Source organism: Lacerta agilis, chromosome 1, assembly GCF_009819535.1.
Source record: "Lacerta agilis isolate rLacAgi1 chromosome 1, rLacAgi1.pri, whole genome shotgun sequence".
NCBI classification, from domain to species: Eukaryota; Metazoa; Chordata; class Lepidosauria; order Squamata; family Lacertidae; genus Lacerta; species Lacerta agilis.
The window spans coordinates 90,533,568-90,553,265 of record NC_046312.1 but is presented as its reverse complement, the minus strand read 5'-3'; the positions used below and the strand labels follow the sequence as shown (position 1 = coordinate 90,553,265).

The 19,698-nt window shown below is 41.8% G+C and overlaps 1 protein-coding gene across 13 annotated transcripts in view; it reads right to left on the bottom strand.

Annotated features, from left to right (window-relative positions):
- Window positions 1–19,698, bottom strand: part of KALRN (kalirin RhoGEF kinase) — a 494,138-nt gene that overhangs the window by 176,073 nt on the left and 298,367 nt on the right. For all 13 annotated transcript variants that reach the window (XR_004427468.1, XM_033162965.1, XM_033162941.1 and 10 more), the window contains 2 exons: window positions 17,558–17,680; window positions 4,574–4,765 (listed from right to left, as the gene is read on the bottom strand). Coding sequence is in view for 12 of the 13 variants with exons in the window: in XM_033162965.1 (XP_033018856.1) it covers window positions 4,574–4,765; window positions 17,558–17,680 (315 nt within the window). In the remaining variant the exon portion in view is untranslated. The remainder of the gene's footprint in view (window positions 1–4,573; window positions 4,766–17,557; window positions 17,681–19,698) is intronic.

Genomic DNA, 19,698 nt, shown 5'->3' with positions numbered 1-19,698 from the left:
TGTGCTGTTAATAAGAGTAAAAATATTTCAGAAACAATTTGCAATCAAAATGTGATTTTTGATCATCTTTCATTTCACAGGATCCCCATTCATGTCCCCAGCAAGCAAAAAACAAACCATGGTTACCACAAGCCAGGGTTTGGATAAAATGACAAGCTAGAGTCTAGTTTGTCTTCTGACAGCATAGCAGCTGCAGGAACAGTGAGGGGAGTGAAGTACAAGCTTTGCAGTGGTGTGTACCAGCTCAGTGTACAGCTACATTAAGCCATAGCTTATGTGTAATATGGGGACATGTGACAACTTTTAGTAGGTAAAAGACACCCCAAATTTGTAAGTAAACAATTCAACAGTGATGAGTTTATTGGAATTATGTTATGAATGGAACCTAGTGTTTCAAGTCTAAAAAGCATTGAATCAAAGTAGATTATGGCATTCAGTATATGTACAAAAAAGGGCATGTTGAACTAGGCATCACAGCAGCTACTCAGTGGCTTTAAGTAAACTGAGGAGGCAGTAATACAGTAGTACTGCCTATTTAACATACAGGGGCCTGGTAGCATATGGGATGAGGCTGAGTGCAGTTTTCTGGGCCACTTTAGACTTTGTCTTATCTATTCTGAGGCTTCCAGTGCATTCCTCTCCAGCACAAAGGCCTCCAGAGATCCAAGGGAGGTATTTTGTCTGCTATGTGCACAGATTTGGGTTAGGTTCCAAAAGACGGAAGACAGAAGAAGGGAGGTCAAGTACAGGAATCTCCAAAGCAACTATTCTGCATGATAAGTTGCTCAGAAAGAGGAGCCAAGCCTAAGACAACAATTATATAAGGCTAGCCAGGCCCTTGTTTGCTTTGGCAATAAATCTGCTTCTGCTAGGCTGATGAGCTACCATTATCTGGGTAGCACTAAGAGAATAAAAGACCACACAAATATCTCATTCATAGCCACCCTACTGGTAAAGAAAATAAGGAGCCCAAGTCCTGCTGTCAGATTCTCTGATTCAAGCTTTCCAACACCTTACAAGAGGATTCTAGACCTGCCCTGGAAATGGTTTCACTCTAGCCGACAGTTTTTTGGGCAAAACAAGAATCCGTCTCACAATGTAAGCTAAGAAATAAACAGATATCAATACAAAGCTATTCATCATTAAAGTAAGGCCTCTTTTGATGTTTCTGTACAAGAATGGTGTCCTTGCATCATAGGGAAAAATGGTAGTGCTTATAATCTGATGTTTCAGATTTTTTTCATGCACCAGATTGATACAGCTAAATATAAATATAACCTCTACTTGAGGCAAATATGCTAAATATAACCTCTACTCGAGGCAAATATGCTTAAGGCAGCTATGCTTGCATCAGTTAGCATGCCAAGGTCCAAAAAAAGTGTGTGATGGATTCAGAGTTCATCCATCCCATAATATTAAATTGTGCTACAGGGGAGTCAGATGCTCATAAATTGTAGCTTTAGAATGACTGACAAAAACATGTTCCTATCTAAAATAATATTTTAATTTCTATGTCATTATAAATCTGGAGGTAATTAAGAGAAGACACTGTCAAGGGCAAGCCAAATTCCATGCTTACTTTACAGACACAAACTGGATAAAAGCGAAAATCTAATACTGTGTGGACACGGGGGGAAGGGGATGGCTTCAGGTATGATCACCCCCTTATTGCCACTCCAGTTACCCTCTATGAGCTGGGGGGGGGACTGCTGAAGTGAAGAGCATCCTGAACTCATTGAGACTTTCCATGCATTTTAGAACCCCCAAGTTCTAAAAGGTACAGAAGTTTGTCCTCCAACTCATGGAAGGCAATTGGGATGGAGACAAGAGGGACAGAGCAAGTGCTCCTGTCCCCACAGCACCCCCCCCCCCCATATGCCAGTTTTAACACTGAATCAGTCCGCCTGAAGAGGGCAACAGTTACTTCTTATTTTTAAACGGTGATAAGTTGACAACAGAATGTGTGCTTCTAAGATTTCCAGCACCCTGCATTGAAAAGGAAGTGATTTATTAGACTGTCTGGAAGGAACCATGAAGTTCCCACTCTTTTTGCTGCTTTGAAACATTCCACAAATCCTTAGTCAAAGGATATAATTTCTCCAGCATCTATGTATTTTCCTTCTGCTTTGTATTTTCATTAGCTAAACATGACACAGGACATAATCCTGATAGATCTCCAAGTGCTTTATGTGACTTCCTCACCACTGTTCTGGAATTTCAAAAGTAAATCATTTGTGACAATTCTAAATCATTCTGCAAAAACTTTTTAAAAGGTTAAACATCCTACCAAACCTCATTGAATCAACCATTTTTTTCTTATTTTGTACAAGCTTAGAATTTCAACTTTGTACTTGATAAAATAACACCATCTTGATGCTTTTGATGAAATAACACCATTTCTATGGCATCAACTCTACACCAAAGGCCTAAAGACCAGCTAACATAAAGGAAAGTAGATGTAAAAAACTATACACATCAATAAGCGTAGGATAGCTTATGTATAGAACACTGCACTATCTTTTGGGATAGCTTGCAAATGTTATGCTCTAGACAGGCTGAATTGAAATCATGAAACCTATGTGCAGTCCATATTAGTTGTACTCATTTCGTACAATTTTCTCCCTTAACATGCTCAGTGCATTAATCTAAAAGTGTATGGCCTAGGAGTCTCAGATCACAAGGGTATGTCTCCCACCTTTTCCCCCTGCCCTCAAACATTTGAAACTTCCAAATGATATAAATTATATTCTCACATTGTTCTTAGGTTCCTGTGACTGAAAGCCAGCTCCTCACTCCCTTGAACAAGTTCCTTTTTCTAGACAACCTCCCCTAACAAAGAGAGGTTAGAACCTAATAGGTAAACACTATCCTTACACTGCTTCAAGTTCTTTTTTTATTTTACTCACAGGTATCAGGATAAGCCATTGCAGTATTGTCTTCTAATAATTTTCCTACTCCAGATGGTTAAGTTTTACCTACCCAGTATCTTCCTTATCTCTCTGATCTACAAAGTAAGATCACCAGACAATAAGCAGTACACTTTAGGAGAGACAAGACCCTGCCAGAGTAACAGTAAAGAAGGGCTGTACATTTCCATATGGCAATTATGAGCCCACACATATTCCTCAACAAACTATTTAATATTAAGCAATTTACAACAGACAAATCTTAAAGATTGTGGGGTGCCTAAGAACTGTGGTGTACGTATGCATCATGTGATAAGTTATGGGCTAGCTGAATATGTGGGTAGACCCAATCAAACCAATAAAGAGATACTTGATTCATAAAAGGAATGCACATTGTATTCCATGTCCCATCCATAGCTAAAAGTGCTTCATACCATTCAAGATGCTGAAGAGAAAGACCCTTGCACTGCAGACCATTTCCTTTACACTAGCTTATCTGTGACCAAATACGTTTGTTTGCTCAGGCTCCCCTAACTCTGCAGCAGCTTATTACAAATTACTTGTTTGTAGTACATAATTCAGCTAATACTGGCAAAGTTCCTGCGGGTGTCTTTATGGATCAAGAGTGCTGTGGCACACAGATGCTACAGTGCATGAAAAACAATGATTCAGATTAATCCTTTCTCCTCACAGAATAAAACTTATCTTCCAAAGGCACACATTGCTGAATAGCCTTTGGTTGAAAGGGGAAAAATGTGAAGTATGCTTTAATTGCACCCTCAGGGGCCTCCAATTTCAACGCCCTGTCCTCTCTGTCTCCTGCTAGAGTGTCTTATCTTTGCACATTTTTCACTTGAACTAAAACAGCATTTAGTCTCGTTCTGAGCAAGCAACTGAAAAACACATGGGAACATGCATTTTGGGGCCATTTTAAATAGTATGAAAAGTATAACCATCTCTGATCATAATCTGAATTCTTAGTTAGAAAGTTACTAGAAATAGTAAAACAGATGTTTCATTATAATGAAATTCCTCAAGAAACACTTCTACTCAGTTATGCCTGTGATTATAGCTGATATTCTTTTAAAAAGAGCCCAGCCCCAATGCAATTAGTATAAATTGTACATTATTACTATTTAATTATGAAGAACTTGGCGCACCTTGCTCTCATCTCATCTCTTTAAAAATATTTTATCGCTTCTGTAATGTGTTTTTAATATTGTACACTGCCCTGGGCTCTTTTGATAAGGGACGTTATATAAATCGAATTAACAACAACAACAACAACAACAACAACAACAACAACAACAACAACACTTTTTCTTGGATTTACATTAAGCAAATGAGAGGAGAGGGAAAAAATAGCATTTTTGCAAGATATACAATTTGTCAATGTTTTCTGAGTTTTCATGCTGTACATTTCATATTCAGTCTATTATGGCTTAAGCAACTTAAAACTTTCTTGAGTGTTACAGGCTTTGCAACATCAGTCAAATATCAGCAGTCACTTGTGTGATGGGAAAATTCTGTGCTCCCCTGTCTCTTGCCTTCTGTTCTAAGTCATTGTTGCGGCGCCCCCTGCAGCACCCTCTCAGCTCAGCGCCCAGTGTGGGCAAACTGGTCGCACTCCCCTAAATGCAGCTCTGATCACACTGTAAGCATCTTACCTCTTTGGTATGAGTGTGGAAGGATACAGACATGTCCAAAAGAAGCTTCCTCTGCTCCACTCTTCTGACAAAGTCCTGAATCCGCACTTCCAGATGCCGTGCTGCCTTGTAGATCTCTTCAGGGTCACACTCTCCAGTTTGAGCCAACTGCTCTGCTGCTTCCAGTAGCTTGTCTGCATTAGTATAGGTATTCTACCAGGAAACAGAGCAAGAAACAGAGTGCAAGTCACACAAATGTGGCAACTGAAGCTCTAGCATGAGTATTTACACTTCCGAAATGCAGGAATAGAAACCAGCATCTTAAAATGACAGCAGTTATTCCACGTGATGCTGTCTGCAAGAGGAGCTAGCAAAAAGCCACATAGAGTAATCTCCAAATAGGCATGAAATAGTTTCTCATTTGAAACGCATAACCTCTCCAGAGCTAGCCTGTTTGACAGATTAAAAAGGCTCAGCATTCACTTATTTCCATGATCCCTGGAATCTTTCAAATATGACGTAGGGTAAGAAGCAATTCAGATAGTTAACTACTTCGGAAGCAGACATGGTCTCCCAGGAGATATTTCACAATGCATTTGTTTAAGAAGGAGCACTGATGGCTAGCATGTTGCAACATGTAAATGTAGTGAACTGGAAACATTACTTCTTAAAAAAATGTGCCCACTCCCTTATTTTTGTGTTTTGACAAAAGCAATCAATCTGTGAGATTTTGGCCTAATTTACAAACATATCTATTTATTTAACAACTCCCTTACCTGAGTGTGTGGATTGTTTCTGATTAAGCTGCTTCAGTGCACTCACAGGGGCTCTGACATCCATGTGGAACTACACGTAAAGAAGGGACACCCCATTATCTACAACGTGGCTAGGGAACGTGTGGCCCTCCAGATACTGCTGGACTCTAACTCCCATCAGCCCTTGTCAACATTGCCAATGGTCAGGGATTATGGAAGCTGAATTCCAGAAACTTTTGGAGAGCAACAAGTTCCCCACCACTGCTCTACAATGTCAGGAGAGCTCAAAATGAAAGTTCCTACTGTGTTGTAGAGTATTACCTGACGCTGAACAAAATAAGCCAGTCTGCATAAACAAAGCTCTCTGTGGAATTCAAAATATTTAAAATTACTTATTTAAAAGTAATTTAATATTTAAAAATACTTATTTTGCATTTCTTAAAAAAAATACCAACAAATTCTTTGGCTTGCTATTTTTTAACCCGCTCCACTGTCAAATGTGTGGCAGGGTAGGCACAAGACATCACTTCTCAGTAGTGGCTCTCAGAATTTGGAACAGCTTTCCTACTGTTTTTTTTTAAAAATAAATAAATATTTTACTTAATAGATTAGACTATTTTTAAGGCAAAAATGCCTGTCAAAGTTGTTTACAGTTGTATACAATATAAATCCATAAAATCCAATAATAAAATCACTAATGGTTGCACCCAGGGAAGTAATTCCTTTTGCACAAGGACTTTGAATTCTGCAATGGAAGCTCCCCTCCCTCTCCTATCACACATGCCCCAGTATGTCCCATGGACCAGTATATCAGACCAGTGTATCATATAGTAAAATAAAAGTAAATTCAGCTAGTTTAAGAAAAATCTCCAACTTACAGATGTTAATTAGCCCCGAAAGGCCATAGTAACATAATATGTTTTTAAGGTGGTTTGCCTAAGGCTTCATTACCCAGTGGAGCTTCGTTGCATGCTCTTAAAATAATTTTAAACTGCTGCCATTTTTCAAAGACGTTAGTAATATTAGGCAGACAGTAATCAGCTTTTGGCTGATTAAACATTCTATGGCCTTTTAAATGTGCTTGTGTAGGAAGGACTTATTGGTTTGTTTTTGTTTCATTCTGTATTTTGTGTTCTCATTTTGTATTATTATGTTGTGAACTGCCCTGTGATCTTCCGAAGAAGGGTGGTATACAAATTATTTTATTGTATTTGACGACATTTATGAAGTGATGGTTTTTGTAAGTTGCCTTGATTATGTATTTTATGGAAAGATGGGGTATAAATACCAGAAATAACCAAATATCTTAAATAGCTGTATCTTGCTTTGCACCAACTCAAGCAAAGGCAAAACCAGTTTTCCATTTCAATTAGCTTAATAACTTCTCTGTGATAAGCAATAAATAATAATCTTTTGAAACTGATAAAATATGCCATCTCAGAAACCAGAAAACCTCCTACAGACTGCATAATGGCAGGCTTACAAATGTACACATATGTAATTATATTATGTGTGAAAGAACAAGAGGGCATAAATTGGTTTCTTCACTACTAAGAAAAAGAAATGGCAAATACTATTTTTCAAAAGGTCACAGGAAGAAAAGCCACCACAGGCTAAAAAGTCAGTGGCATTTGTTTGACTGAACAGATTACCATGTCAATTAATATGTTTCATGTTTTTTATTCATTAGCAATTGATGCTTATCACACAGGGTAAAAAAGAGAGTTTATTTTCAATAAGTGGAATTTGAGCACCAAAGATGAAGGAAGAAGTCTGAGTCCTGCTAGATCACTGTGCAGTAGGTTGGAACAGAGATTGTACCACCTCTTTCCATATAAACCTACCCGGACCCTGAGATCCTCTTCTGAGGCCCTCCTTCATGTACCTCCTCCTTGTAAGGGTCCAGTGGTGCTCCTCACGAGTAAAAGGCGTTGACTCAGGATATTGTTGTGTTTTGTTTTCTGTTTTTATATAGGTTTAATTTTGTTCTTAAGGGGTGGGGTCAGGGCTGCCTGGGAGGGGGTCCCGGCCAACAAAATGGCTGGGGCAGGTTCCACAGGGTGGGATGCACTGGGACAACCGATCTCAGTGATCACGGGCAGGAGGAGGAGTTACGCTAAGACCAGACCATGTCATTGCCGAGGAGGCAGGTTTAGTCGTTGTCTGAGGACTATTCCTGCCTCCGGGTCTGGTCCTGACCGGACGGATACTGGATTCAGCAAGGGATACCCACATGACCTGAAGATGCTGCTGTGCAATGCCAGGTCAATGTTGAATAAAACCACTGCCATCCACGACTTGATTGTGGATGGTGGACTTGACCTGGCATGTGTAACAGAGACTTGGTTGGATGAAGCGGATGGGCCTGTCCTTGCCGCTGCTTGTCCACCAGGTTTCTCTTACGCACAGCAACCCAGGCCATCTGGGCGGGGAGGGGGGGTTGCAGTGATTTTTAGGAAGTCATTAGTTTGCACCAGGCGTCCTATTGGGAAGACCCAGTTCTCTGAGTGCATGTTCTGGAAGTTGGGCAATAGGGGCAGTACAGGATTCCTTTTGGTGTACCGACCTCCCCGCTGCACCAAGGATTCCCTGCCCGAGCTGCTTCAGGTCGTGGCGGATGTTCTCCTGGAGTCACCTAGTTTGGTCGTCCTAGGGGATTTTAACATCCATGCCGACACGACCTTACAAGGGGCCGCTCGGGACTTCGTGGAAAGCATCGCCTCCATGGGGCTGTCCCTGAATAAGTCTGGTCCAACTCATAGCCGAGGACATGCCTTAGACCTGGTATTCACCTCTATGGATGTTGGTGATCTGACATTAAAAAAAAGTGAAACTAAAGAAGTGCCATGGTCAGATCACTTCCTGGTACAACTGGACTTCTCCGCAACCCTTCCCCTCTGCAGGGAGGTGGGACCAATTCGGATGGTCCGCCCCCGCCACTTAATGGATCCAAATGGTTTCCAGAGAGTGGTAGGGGATACTTTATCCCATGTTGATGGCCTTTCAGCCGATTCCCTGGTGGCCCGCTGGAATGTGGAGCTAACCAGGGCTATTGACTGTTTGGCTCCGAAGCGCCCTCTCCGGTTGCATGGAGCCCGGACAGCCCCGTGGTTTTCCCCGGAGCTGAGGGCGATGAAACAATCGTTGAGACGGCTAGAGCGCCGGTGGCAGAAAACCCATTCTGAATCCAACCGAACACAGGTTAGAGCTCAACGTCGAGCCTACCAAGTGGCGATAGCGACGGCGAAGAAGACTTTCTTCACCGCCTCTATTGCATCTGCGGAAAATAGCAGCAGGAGACTCTTTCAGGTGGTTCGGAATCTATCGGAGCCACCTTCGTCATCGGGGCCTGGTAGGGACCCCAAGATCTCCTGCAATGCGTTTGCAAAGTTTTTTGCAGATAAAATCGCTCAGATTCGGAAAGAGATAGACTCCACCGTGGGAGCAGGGCCAGGGCGGGAGAGTGCCAGAGTCCTGTCTAGTCCAGTTGCGTGGGATCAATTTCAGTCTGTTACCTCCGAGGATGTGGACAGGCTGCTTGGACGAGTGAAACCAACCACCTGTCTCCTTGATCCTTGCCCATCCTGGCTTATAAAAGCTAGCCGGGAGGGGCTGGGCGATGGGCTGCGCGGGGTGGTGAATGCTTCCCTCTGTGAGGGAGCCTTCCCAGCCCCGCTGAAAGAGGCGGTCATTAAACCGCTTCTTAAAAAAACATCTTTAGACCCGGCCAATATGGCCAACTATCGCCCAGTCTCAAATCTACCATTCTTGGGCAAGGTGATTGAGAGGGTGGTTGCTGAACAACTCCAGGCACGCCTGGAAGAAGCGGACCATTTGGATCCCTTCCAATCGGGATTCAGGCCTCACCATGGGACTGAAACCGCCTTGGTCGCGCTGGTCGATGATCTCCGGCGGGCTAGGGACAAAGGTGAGAGCTGTTTCCTAGTTCTGCTGGATCTCTCAGCGGCCTTTGACACCATCGACCATAACATCCTTCTAGACCGGCTAGAGGGGTTGGGAGCTGGAGGCACTGTTATACAGTGGTTCCGCTCCTTCCTCCTGGGCCGTGTTCAGAAAGTGGTGGTGGGGGATGAGTGTTCAGACCCCTGGGCTCTCACTTGTGGGGTGCCTCAGGGTTCTGTCCTCTCCCCCATGCTTTTTAATATCTATATGAAGCCGCTGGGAGAGATCATCAGGGGGTTTGGGCTGGGTGTTCATCAGTATGCGGATGATACCCAGCTCTACCTCTCTTTCAAATCAGAACCAGTGAAGGCCGTGAAGGTCCTGTGTGAGTGCCTGGAGGCGGTTGGAGGATGGATGGCGGCTAACAGATTGAGGTTGAATCCTGACAAGACAGAAGTACTGTTCTTGGGGGACAGGAGGAGGGCAGGTGTGGAGGATTCCCTGGTCCTGAATGGGGTAACTGTGCCCCTGAAGGACCAGGTGCGCAGCCTGGGAGTCATTTTGGACTCACAGCTGTCCATGGAAGCGCAGGTTAATTCTGTATCCAGGGCAGCTGTCTACCAGCTCCACCTGGTACGCAGGCTGAGACCCTACCTGCCCGCGGACTGTCTCACCAAAGTGGTGCATGCTCTGGTTATCTCCCGCTTGGACTACTGCAATGCGCTCTATGTGGGGCTGCCTTTGAAGGTGACCCGGAAACTGCAATTAATCCAAAATGCGGCAGCTAGACTGGTGACTGGGAGTGGCCGCCGAGACCACATAACACCAGTCCTGAGAGATCTGCATTGGCTCCCAGTACGTTTCCGAGCACAATTCAAAGTGTTGGTGCTGACCTTTAAAGCCCTAAACGGCCTCGGTCCTGTATACCTGAAGGAGCGTCTCCACCCCCATCATTCAGCCCGGACACTGAGATCCAGCGCCGAGGGCCTTCTGTCTGTTCCCTCACTGCGAGAAGCAAAACTACAGGGAACCAGGCAGAGGGCCTTCTCGGTAGTGGCGCCCGCCCTGTGGAACGCCCTCCCATCACAGGTCAGGGAAATAAACAACTACCTGACATTCAGAAAAAACCTGAAGGCAGCCCTTTTTAGGGAAGTTTTTAATGTTTGATATTGTTGTATTTGGTTTCTGTTGGAAGCCGCCCAGAGTGGCTGGGGAAATCCAGCGAGATGGGCGGGGTACAAATAATAAATATTATTATTATTATTATTATTATCTGTATATTTACATCAGTTTATTATACAGATATGTACAAGCCAGAGCTCAAATTCCGTGACCATCTTAGTCACTCTTAGATTCCAGAAGTGGTGCTTTGCGAGAGCGCGTCCAACAAAACAACCTGGGGACCCCAAGTCTCCTCCTTTCCTCTTTCCGTTTGAGCCCCCTATGTAATTGGGGCGACGGAACTACCAATTTCCCCTCCGTCCTGAACTGCAGAGTTGGTGTCAGGACCCTGCAACATCTGACTGCCCTTCCGCCACGGAACTCCCTCCCTGCCTATCGCTCCCACAGGAAGTCTCAGGGCTTCTCTGGCAGTGCTGGGTACTTTCAACATCAGGGGTCCCTCCCTCCACCTCAGCCTGCTCTCCGCTGCCTCCGGAGAGGTCCAGAGCATGGCAACACAAAAACAGGCCTTCTCTGCAGTGGCTCCCCATCTGTGGAATACTCTCCAGGGAAGTTTGCCTGGTGCCTTGATTATACCCCTTTAGGCGCCGGGCAAAAACATTCCTTTTTAACCAGGCCTTTGGTTGATTTGATTGGCATCCTATGCCCTTTTAAAATGCAGCGGTTTTGTATTTTGATTCTATTCTGTGAACTGCCCTGAGACCTCTGAGTATAGGGCGGTATATAAATTCAATTATTATTATTGAATTTATAATAATTATAATAATTATTGAATAATAATAATAGTAGTAGTAGTAGTAGTAGTAGTAGTAGTAGTTTGGTGTGGCATAATCTTCCTCAGTTCCCAGCTATGTTTGTTTTCAAGCCAAACAAGGCCAGGACACTGTATTGAGTCAAACAACTACATAGTAACATGGTAGGGCTTAGTCTCATACCTCCAGTGGCAAGGCAAGAGCATTGAACCAGGTGACAAAAAGGCAGGAGGCTTCAACCCACCACATTTCAGTAGTGTGACTCAGTAGGTACAATCTCTGTTCCAACCTACTTGCACCTAGTCCAGTCTTCAAAGCCAAGCAAAGCTGGAAGGGTATGTTCTACCAATCAGAAGTGTTCCTTCATATATATATATATTTATATACTGTATTTTTTTAAAAAAATGATTACCAAATAATTACCAAATACAAAGTGTTGTCTTCCAATACAAATATACATACAAATGCTACCCTTACTCAATCAGGGAATCAGGGTGGTGGTGCTTCAAGCCAAACACAGATAAATATCTATCCCAAGGAGGGGGAAAGGAGCAAGACTTCTTGCCCAATAAAGTTGACATGTATTTTCTTGGTAAACAACAAAATCCAAGACTCGGCTAGGAATCCCAGGAATTCCTTAGAAGAGTTTGAACGTGTCCTTGAAAAATAAGTCAGAAGTTGTCTGCAGTGTCCTTAAGATTCTACAGCCTTCCTGTTGGAGCTGCTTTTTCACTGATATATCTGACAGCACAGTTGTAATGTTTGAAGGTCTGCAAACCACCTGAGCAGATCTTTCCACCCCCCCCCCCCCGCTTTGTTATAAAGAATACTGAGCAATGGACCATGATTAAGCTTCTCATCAAAGGAGCCTTTCCAAGCATGAATGAGCTCCCCACCCCTGCATCCCTTCACACCTTCTGGAGAAGGAATGATACACTGAGACTCTTGCGGAGCATTTGCCTTTCCCCTTCCATTCTGGAAGGCTCAGGGAGCCTTGAGGGAAGCCTCTTATCATTTTTCAATGATGGAGGAGCATAGGCTAAAGGTAATGTGTAAGAAAAGACAGGAAAGCAGTGAGGATGGGGTTACATTGTGCACATCTGGTGGGTGTTCTTCTCTGCTATACTCATCTTATGCATATCAGTCTGTGAAATTAGATGAAAGAGCATGCAGATGTTAACTGAAATAATGTGATTAAGTTTGTCACAGAACTGAATGTTGTTGTACTATGTACTGCTAATGGATACAAAGTGTGTGGGAATTAGTTAACAGGAGGGGGGTCAATTAAGGACTTGTCCTGTTTATAAACAAACCCAAAGTAACACAACCCCCCACCCCAACAAGAATGTATTTTGTTGTTGATGTTGACACTAATCAGAATAGAATTTGTGTATAAGGACTACAGGAAGAAAAAAATCAGTTCAGAATGAAAAATAATAAGAGTGCTTCATAAAGGCATTGCATGGTTGTCATTTTTGCTAAATTAAAATGGAATGATTTGCGAAATGCATGTGTACAAATGGGAGTAGGGATTTCAGTTTCCTATTTTATATTCAAACATGCTTTTTTTTAGAAGCAAAGGAAGCTGCCTTATACTGGGTCAGAACATTGGTCCATGTAGCTCAGCACTGCCTACACTGACTGGCTGGGGTTTCAGACAGGGATGTCTCCCAGCCTTACCTGACGATTCTGGGGACTGAGTCTGGGGCCTTCTACAGGCAAAGCAGAGGCTCTATCACTGAGTTAATACACCTGTGACCATTTTCATGGCAGAGTCTTCGCGCCCCGCCCCCCATTACAATATTTATGAAATGTAAGGAAAGCGTCAAACTTTCAATCAATGCTTTGATGGTGTTTCCTGCTTGGCAGGGGGTTGCACTGGATGGCCCTTGTGGTCTCTTCCAACTCTATGATTCTATGATTATATGAAACTGCACTTTCTTGAATTTGTACAGTCTTCAATTCCCTCATTAAGAACAACTGAAAGGCTCTGCCCATATCATCAGCACATGTCAAATTTCATTTCATTTTAATTTTTAGTGCCTCATAGGTTTAGCAAAATCTTGTTGCATTTCCTGTTCAAGTATATGCACAGGGTTTAAATAATTTTAATTTGCTGAATTTGTGTAAATACCCTCATGCATCCATCCATCCAATGTGTAATTAATTTCATGCATTATGGGGGGAAAGGGAGAAAAGTGGTATTAAAAAATGAGCTGGGTTCTGGAAGTATGAAGTAGATAGCTTTTAACCTCTTCTAACAAGAAAATTAACAAGCTGTCTAGACAAGGATAGAAATGTCTGAAGGAATATACTGCACTTTTCTAGCAGATACCTGTTACTATTCAAATAATGCTTTCCTAAGTTGGTTTTAAAAGGAGGCTACTGGGTGAGACTTTTGTCATATAGATGCAGGGACAGTGCCATCTGCAGGACCAAAAATGCAAATTCTAATCACCATCCCTTATCCACTTTGCAACAGCATTATTTTTCTGATAAAGAGGTACACAATTTATTTATATTTCCAATCCTAAATAGACATATTATTATTAATAATGAGATCTGTATGCCACCCTTCAACTGAATATCACATCATGGTTCATAACAAACATACAAAATAAGAATACAAAATACATAACAAACAAAACAAAAAAACCAAACAAGAATTGCCTCCCACAAACACACTTAAAAGGCCATAGATTGTTTACTCAGCCAAAGGTCTGGTTATAGAGAAACGTTTTTGCCTAGCACCTGAAGATTTGTAATGAAGGCACCAGGCAAGTCTCCCTAGGGAGAGAATTCCACAAATGGAGCCACCAAAGAAAAGGCACATTTTTGTGCTGCTGCCTTCCGGACTTCTCACTGAGGGCGTACACAAAAAGAGCCTCAGGGTCAGAGTTGGTTCATTTTGGGAGAGGCACTCCTTGAGGCATTGCGGTCCTGAGCTGTTTAAGGCTTTATAGGTCAAAAAGAGCACTTTGAATCAGGCCTGGAAACCAAATTGCCCTGCCTCACTGAGCAATCTGGCCACCAAATTCCAGTTGAAATTTCATTTTCCACAAGGTGGAAGATGTATTTTTCTTTTCTTTTCATGGAAGGAGCCCATGGTCATGTGGCTCCCATATTATACTAGTCATGCAAACTAATGAACAAAACAAGTGACTATCATCCAGCAACCAGTGGATAACATAGAAATTCCTTCCCAAACCACATAATAAATTATATCCAACACAAGATACAATTCTTCAAAGGAATCCTAGGTTTGACAAATGTCTGGCCTCTGCACTTTGCTATCATACTTTTCCAAAGCAATGAGTATTACTTTCATAAACCTTTAACCTTTGATACAATGTGGGAGTTTCCTGGTTTCAAGCTATATATGTCCCAGAGTGTCACATAGCATTCAGCGGTCACATTTCAGACATTCCCCATAAATTAGTAAGAAGGTTCTGGTGTAAATTCTGTAAATCTATCCAGAGACAAGGCACAGGTCAAGCTGCTATTGAAGTCAGTAGGGGGATATGGTCAATAGTGGGAAGAGCCATGTTCTGAAATAGTAATTGACATTCTGGATTGATAGAGCAAAATATTACGAACCCTAAACTATGAAACTCTCTTTCCTTTATCCAGGATATTTGTCACCTACCTGTATTTTAAAAATAGAATACGATTTTTAAAATTTACAATTCTGGCTTGGCATCCTCACATGTAGAAAGAAGGGACAGGGAGACCTCCTGGTTCTCTCTGGCTTGGCATAAGCAGTCTTTGATATTGAGCAGAATAGCAGGAAAGCCCTTCTGTTCCCATTGCTTCCCTGCCATGATGTTCAGTTCCTATCCACATGAAGCAAGAGGACAAGAGAGACAGGAGGATGTTTCTCTGCCCTTCTCTACAGTTCCTTTAAAACTTTCTCTTACATAACCTTATATACAAGTTTTCAAACAGTAATGTCAAAGCACTATTATCAGTTTCCAAAACAAAAATGCTCCACTTGTATATCTAACCCTGTTTCCTACTTCTGATCAAGCTTTCATGAATTCCCATCAGGGGACCTAACATTCTGCATTAAAATAAATTTGTAACAGGATTCCCTAAAAAAAACAAGACTGGGATTTATAGATTTCTGAAGGAGGTATTATGTTTGTAGTGACAGTGAGGCTAGCTAGAAGGAAATAACAGAATGAGATGTAAAAAGTACACAAAGTTTCATTGAGGCTGGGAAAAATGGACTCTCTTGGCAGATGAATAAGATGTTGGCTAGTATGAAAACTTAGCAAAGAGAGATGTGGATGTGCAGTAAAAATGTTTTTTTGCACATATATAATGGGTTAGGGCATATGCAACAAACAAACAAACCCCTTTACTGTGCATGGATATTCCTATTCACTTCCAAAAGCCAAACATCTCACATTCTGAACATGAAAGAGTCACATAGCACTCTGAAAATCAGCCATATGTTCCATTTATAATGGAGCATACTCAAGAGGAATATGCCCATTCTTTTCTTCGGGTTCATATTATTTATATTCATAGTGCCCTAAAGAAAGAGCTCAGTTTAAAATGCATTGGGCCCAATAAAAGCTTGTCGCTTGTGCACCTGAAGGTTTCTTTCCCTCTTCCCAAGACTGGTGGCTTCCTGTGTTCTCTTACTTTCTCAAATGAAACCATTTTTCCAAATACTGATACAAATAATAGGTTGTTTTGCTGTTGTTTCTATCACAAATGTGGTACAGACAAAATTATGGTGTGCTATCTCACCCAATACAGAGTGAACCCTTATTTCTTGACTAGCTATTCTTCTGACCAGAACACCTCTACACTCTCTGGAACTTCAGCAATAAGCAGTCAGATGATGGGTGGGGGTGGGTTTAAGGAGGCTTAAGTAATAAAAAAGTAGCCCAAAGGAATTCAATATGTATGTTATGGGAAATATCAATTAAGAAGAGACATACTTCTATCCACTGGCTGTAAATGCCAAGGAAGAGATGAATTAATCATGACAATAAGATTGAATGTATAAACAGAAGCCAATGGAAGAAATCAAGAGATGGTATGGCATCTTTTAGTCTCAAGAATATGGCAGTAAGAACAATAGACTATTAAGATCCTTCAGATTATTATCTCTGCTAAATTGACTTTCAAAGGTACATACTGGTAACTGTGAGAATGAAAAGCCTTACTGTGAAGTAATTTGAAGCCATCGTACTGGAGGCTAACCTAATGTCTTCTGGAGAATGGGATAGCACCATGTTGATTGAATGAGCTGGATGCCCAAGGAGAAGCCACACCGAGAAACAGCAGGAGAGGCAGTTTTTGTGGTTATTGCAGCTTATAGAACCTAGAGTTAGAGAGGGCTAGTATGATGATTGGATGTGTACTATTTTTCTATTTTGCCTTAGTTATAAAAAGGTATAACAATTGTAATTCCTTTGATGTGCTTTTGTGAAAGTCCTCAGGTGCTTACAAATGGCAGTTATAAAATGGTGGACAGGGCATTGTTGCTCTGGCCAGGTCTGATGATGTTGACGGGCGATCCGCCTTTCTTTTGGATGCCGTTGGAGTCTTCATTCCTTTTGCTGGTGAGGTATAATAGGCGCGCCACTTTTTGCCTTTATTCTATATTTTAGGCATGACAGGTGTGGGTTTTTTGAATTTTTATGATGCCGGATCCTTCCTTGATGGTCAAGTTAAGCTTTGTCCTAATTTGATGCTGTTTGGTGCAGCGGTTACGGAGAACATCGGTGTCCGCCGCGCACACAATGGGAACATATATATATATATATATATATATATATATATATATATAGATAGATAGATATAGATTTAACTCCCATTGGGCTCTCCTAGTCTTCCTAAGTATGAACAGGCAGGATGAACTAAATCACTGGAGAGCCAGCCTTGAGATCCCCATCCAACAAGCCAAATGATGCAAGATAACAATGTGGAATCTTAAATGTTTCTGATCCACAGCATTTCCCCATTCAGCCTCTAGGTACAAATCATTTACCAAGGCTGTGAAAGTTGCTTCCAGCCATAATCAGGCAAGAATCCTGCATGGAAAGGACTGAGATAGGGTGTATAATCCAAGAAAACCTGTAGTTGCTCTGCTGCCACCCACTTTACTGCATCTACCATCCCCTCACAGAAAAAGAAAAGGAAAAGGAAAAAGACTGAACACTAATCTAAATTTCGACTCTCCTGGCACTGTACTTTGAAGTTTCCTCCATCTCTTTTCAGTGAGCACTCACCCTGCAAACATTATAGGTTTTCACCCCAAGATCCCAACAAAACAGTTTATTTCACATGTTTGAAAAGAAACCTCAGAGCACTTCAGAGTCCTGGAAACAACACAATAAATCAGTACAATGGTATCCTCTGTCAAAGCAATATGCTTAGATCTGTCACTCGCTTACCTGTGCTACTTCTTCAAAATCGTCATGTCTTTTCTGAAGAGCTCGTGCCCGATGAAGGGATTTTCCCACTCCAGTGTGTTTACTAAGGAAGGCTTCCCCATGGTTTTCAATCCAGTCCAATACCTGGACAGAGAGGAAGAATATCCAATTATCTCTCATGGCTGTTCAACACAAAACATCCAATTATCTGTGGGCAGTACTTAGAAACAACACCATTCCATATAAGTGGATTTAATAGCCTGAAGAGTTTATCTAACACTCAACACCATTCAGAGACAAATCTACTCAGAATCCAAAGTAAAAGATTTTTTTTTGCTATTTACTGATAAATTGCTCTTATTTAATACCTGTTATCTGATAGATAGATAGATAGATAGATAGATAGCTTTATTTGCATAGACGATAGCCATAGCAACAACAGACACGCAATATACAAATAAAAACAACAATGGCTAAAAAGAACAAACACATATCTATGATATCATTCAGATAGTGGCCCTTAATCTCATTGCACCCTTGATGAATCTGGCAACTTTTGTCGTTATCAGTTCATTTTGGTCTGGACCTGTTATCTGTTTATTTCCATCATATTCTACATGTTTTGCAGCAGAAATGAATTTGTTCTAAATTAGTGAGATTTTTAAAAGAAAACACCACTCTCATATCATATCGCTTCATATGAGCAGCCTATCCCAAGGCAGAATATCTAAAATAAATCTGAACTGAAAGTAAAGGGTAGATTTAATGTTAGGAAGAAGGGAGATGGCTGAGAGCCAGTGTGGTGTAGTGGCTAAGAGTGGTAGACTCGTAATCTGGTGAACCAGGTTCGTGTCTCCGCTCCTCCACATGCAGCTGCTGGGTGACCTTGGGCTAGTCACACTTCTCTGAAGTCTCTCAGACCCACTCACCTCACAGAGTATTTGTTGTGGGGGAGGAAGGGAAAGGAGAATGTTAGCTGCTTTGAGACTCCTTTGGATGGTGATAAAGCGGGATATCAAATCCAAACTCTTCTTCTTCTTCTGTTTCAACATTTAATCTAAAGAGTCTAAGGCTGAGGTCTTAAACCATACAACACTGGACGACGTCTGTCATAATATAACATCAGCTTCCAATCTACTCACTGTAACTCATCCCAGCAAACCTAATATGCAAGAGGTTTAAAATATTATCTTAAAAAAAAAATCAGCTCTGCCACAGCTGGTAAAAGATGCTTCTCCCAAGTAGTAAAAATGTTAATGTTACAAGTACAAATAACATCAAAAGCACCCATCCATTATTAGAAGTCCATGCTTTTTTTAAAAAAACCAAATACAGTTATTGCATATATGCAGATGGTTCAAGATGACATGGATATATACAAATGCTATAGAAGAACAGTAGTAGCCATAAATTTTGATGCCATAATTCAGGTCTTCTAGAAAACTGGCACCAGCGGCAGCTGAACCATGATAGCTGACAGAATGTTTAACAAGCAGAAGGAGCCCTTCTCACTAGCTGACCAACTAGCTGGCTTTCCTTTCCACCCAACAGTAGAATGATGCTTGAGAACATGGAGAGCAAAATCTTCTACAACCAGAAAGACAGACAGGAAGGACAGCTGGATTGTTCATTAAAGACCCATGCTCTATTCCACTCCTGGTTCGCCCCAGTTGCTACTGAGATATTTCTGGCACTTGGTTCCTTCTCACATCCACAAAAAATGAATGTTAGAATGAAATATACAACGCCTGCCCACCCAGCCTGTTTGCTACCCTGCCTGCTGAAAACGGCACTATCAGAACCTACAGAGAAACCCTTCTGGTCATGAGAACCACACCATATTCCTGAACTGTGTTTCAGCTTCTAGCATGCAGGCATGTTGAAATACTCTGAAATTTGGGGTGCATTACATTGGCCTTCTTGCCTAAGCTCTTTCAATTTTTTATTATTTATAACAGACCTTGCCAACTTGGTGCCCTCCAGATGTTTTGGACTACAAGTCTCATCAGTCCCAACCAGCATATGAAGGCTTTTTTTAAAGATGTCTGTCAGCAACCACCTATTATGCTATATAAAACTAGAAGGGGTGGATTCTGTTTAGGTAGTGCTAAGGAAAGGTAGTACTCTCCCTACTGAAATTTGTCATTACTTAGTTCAGAACA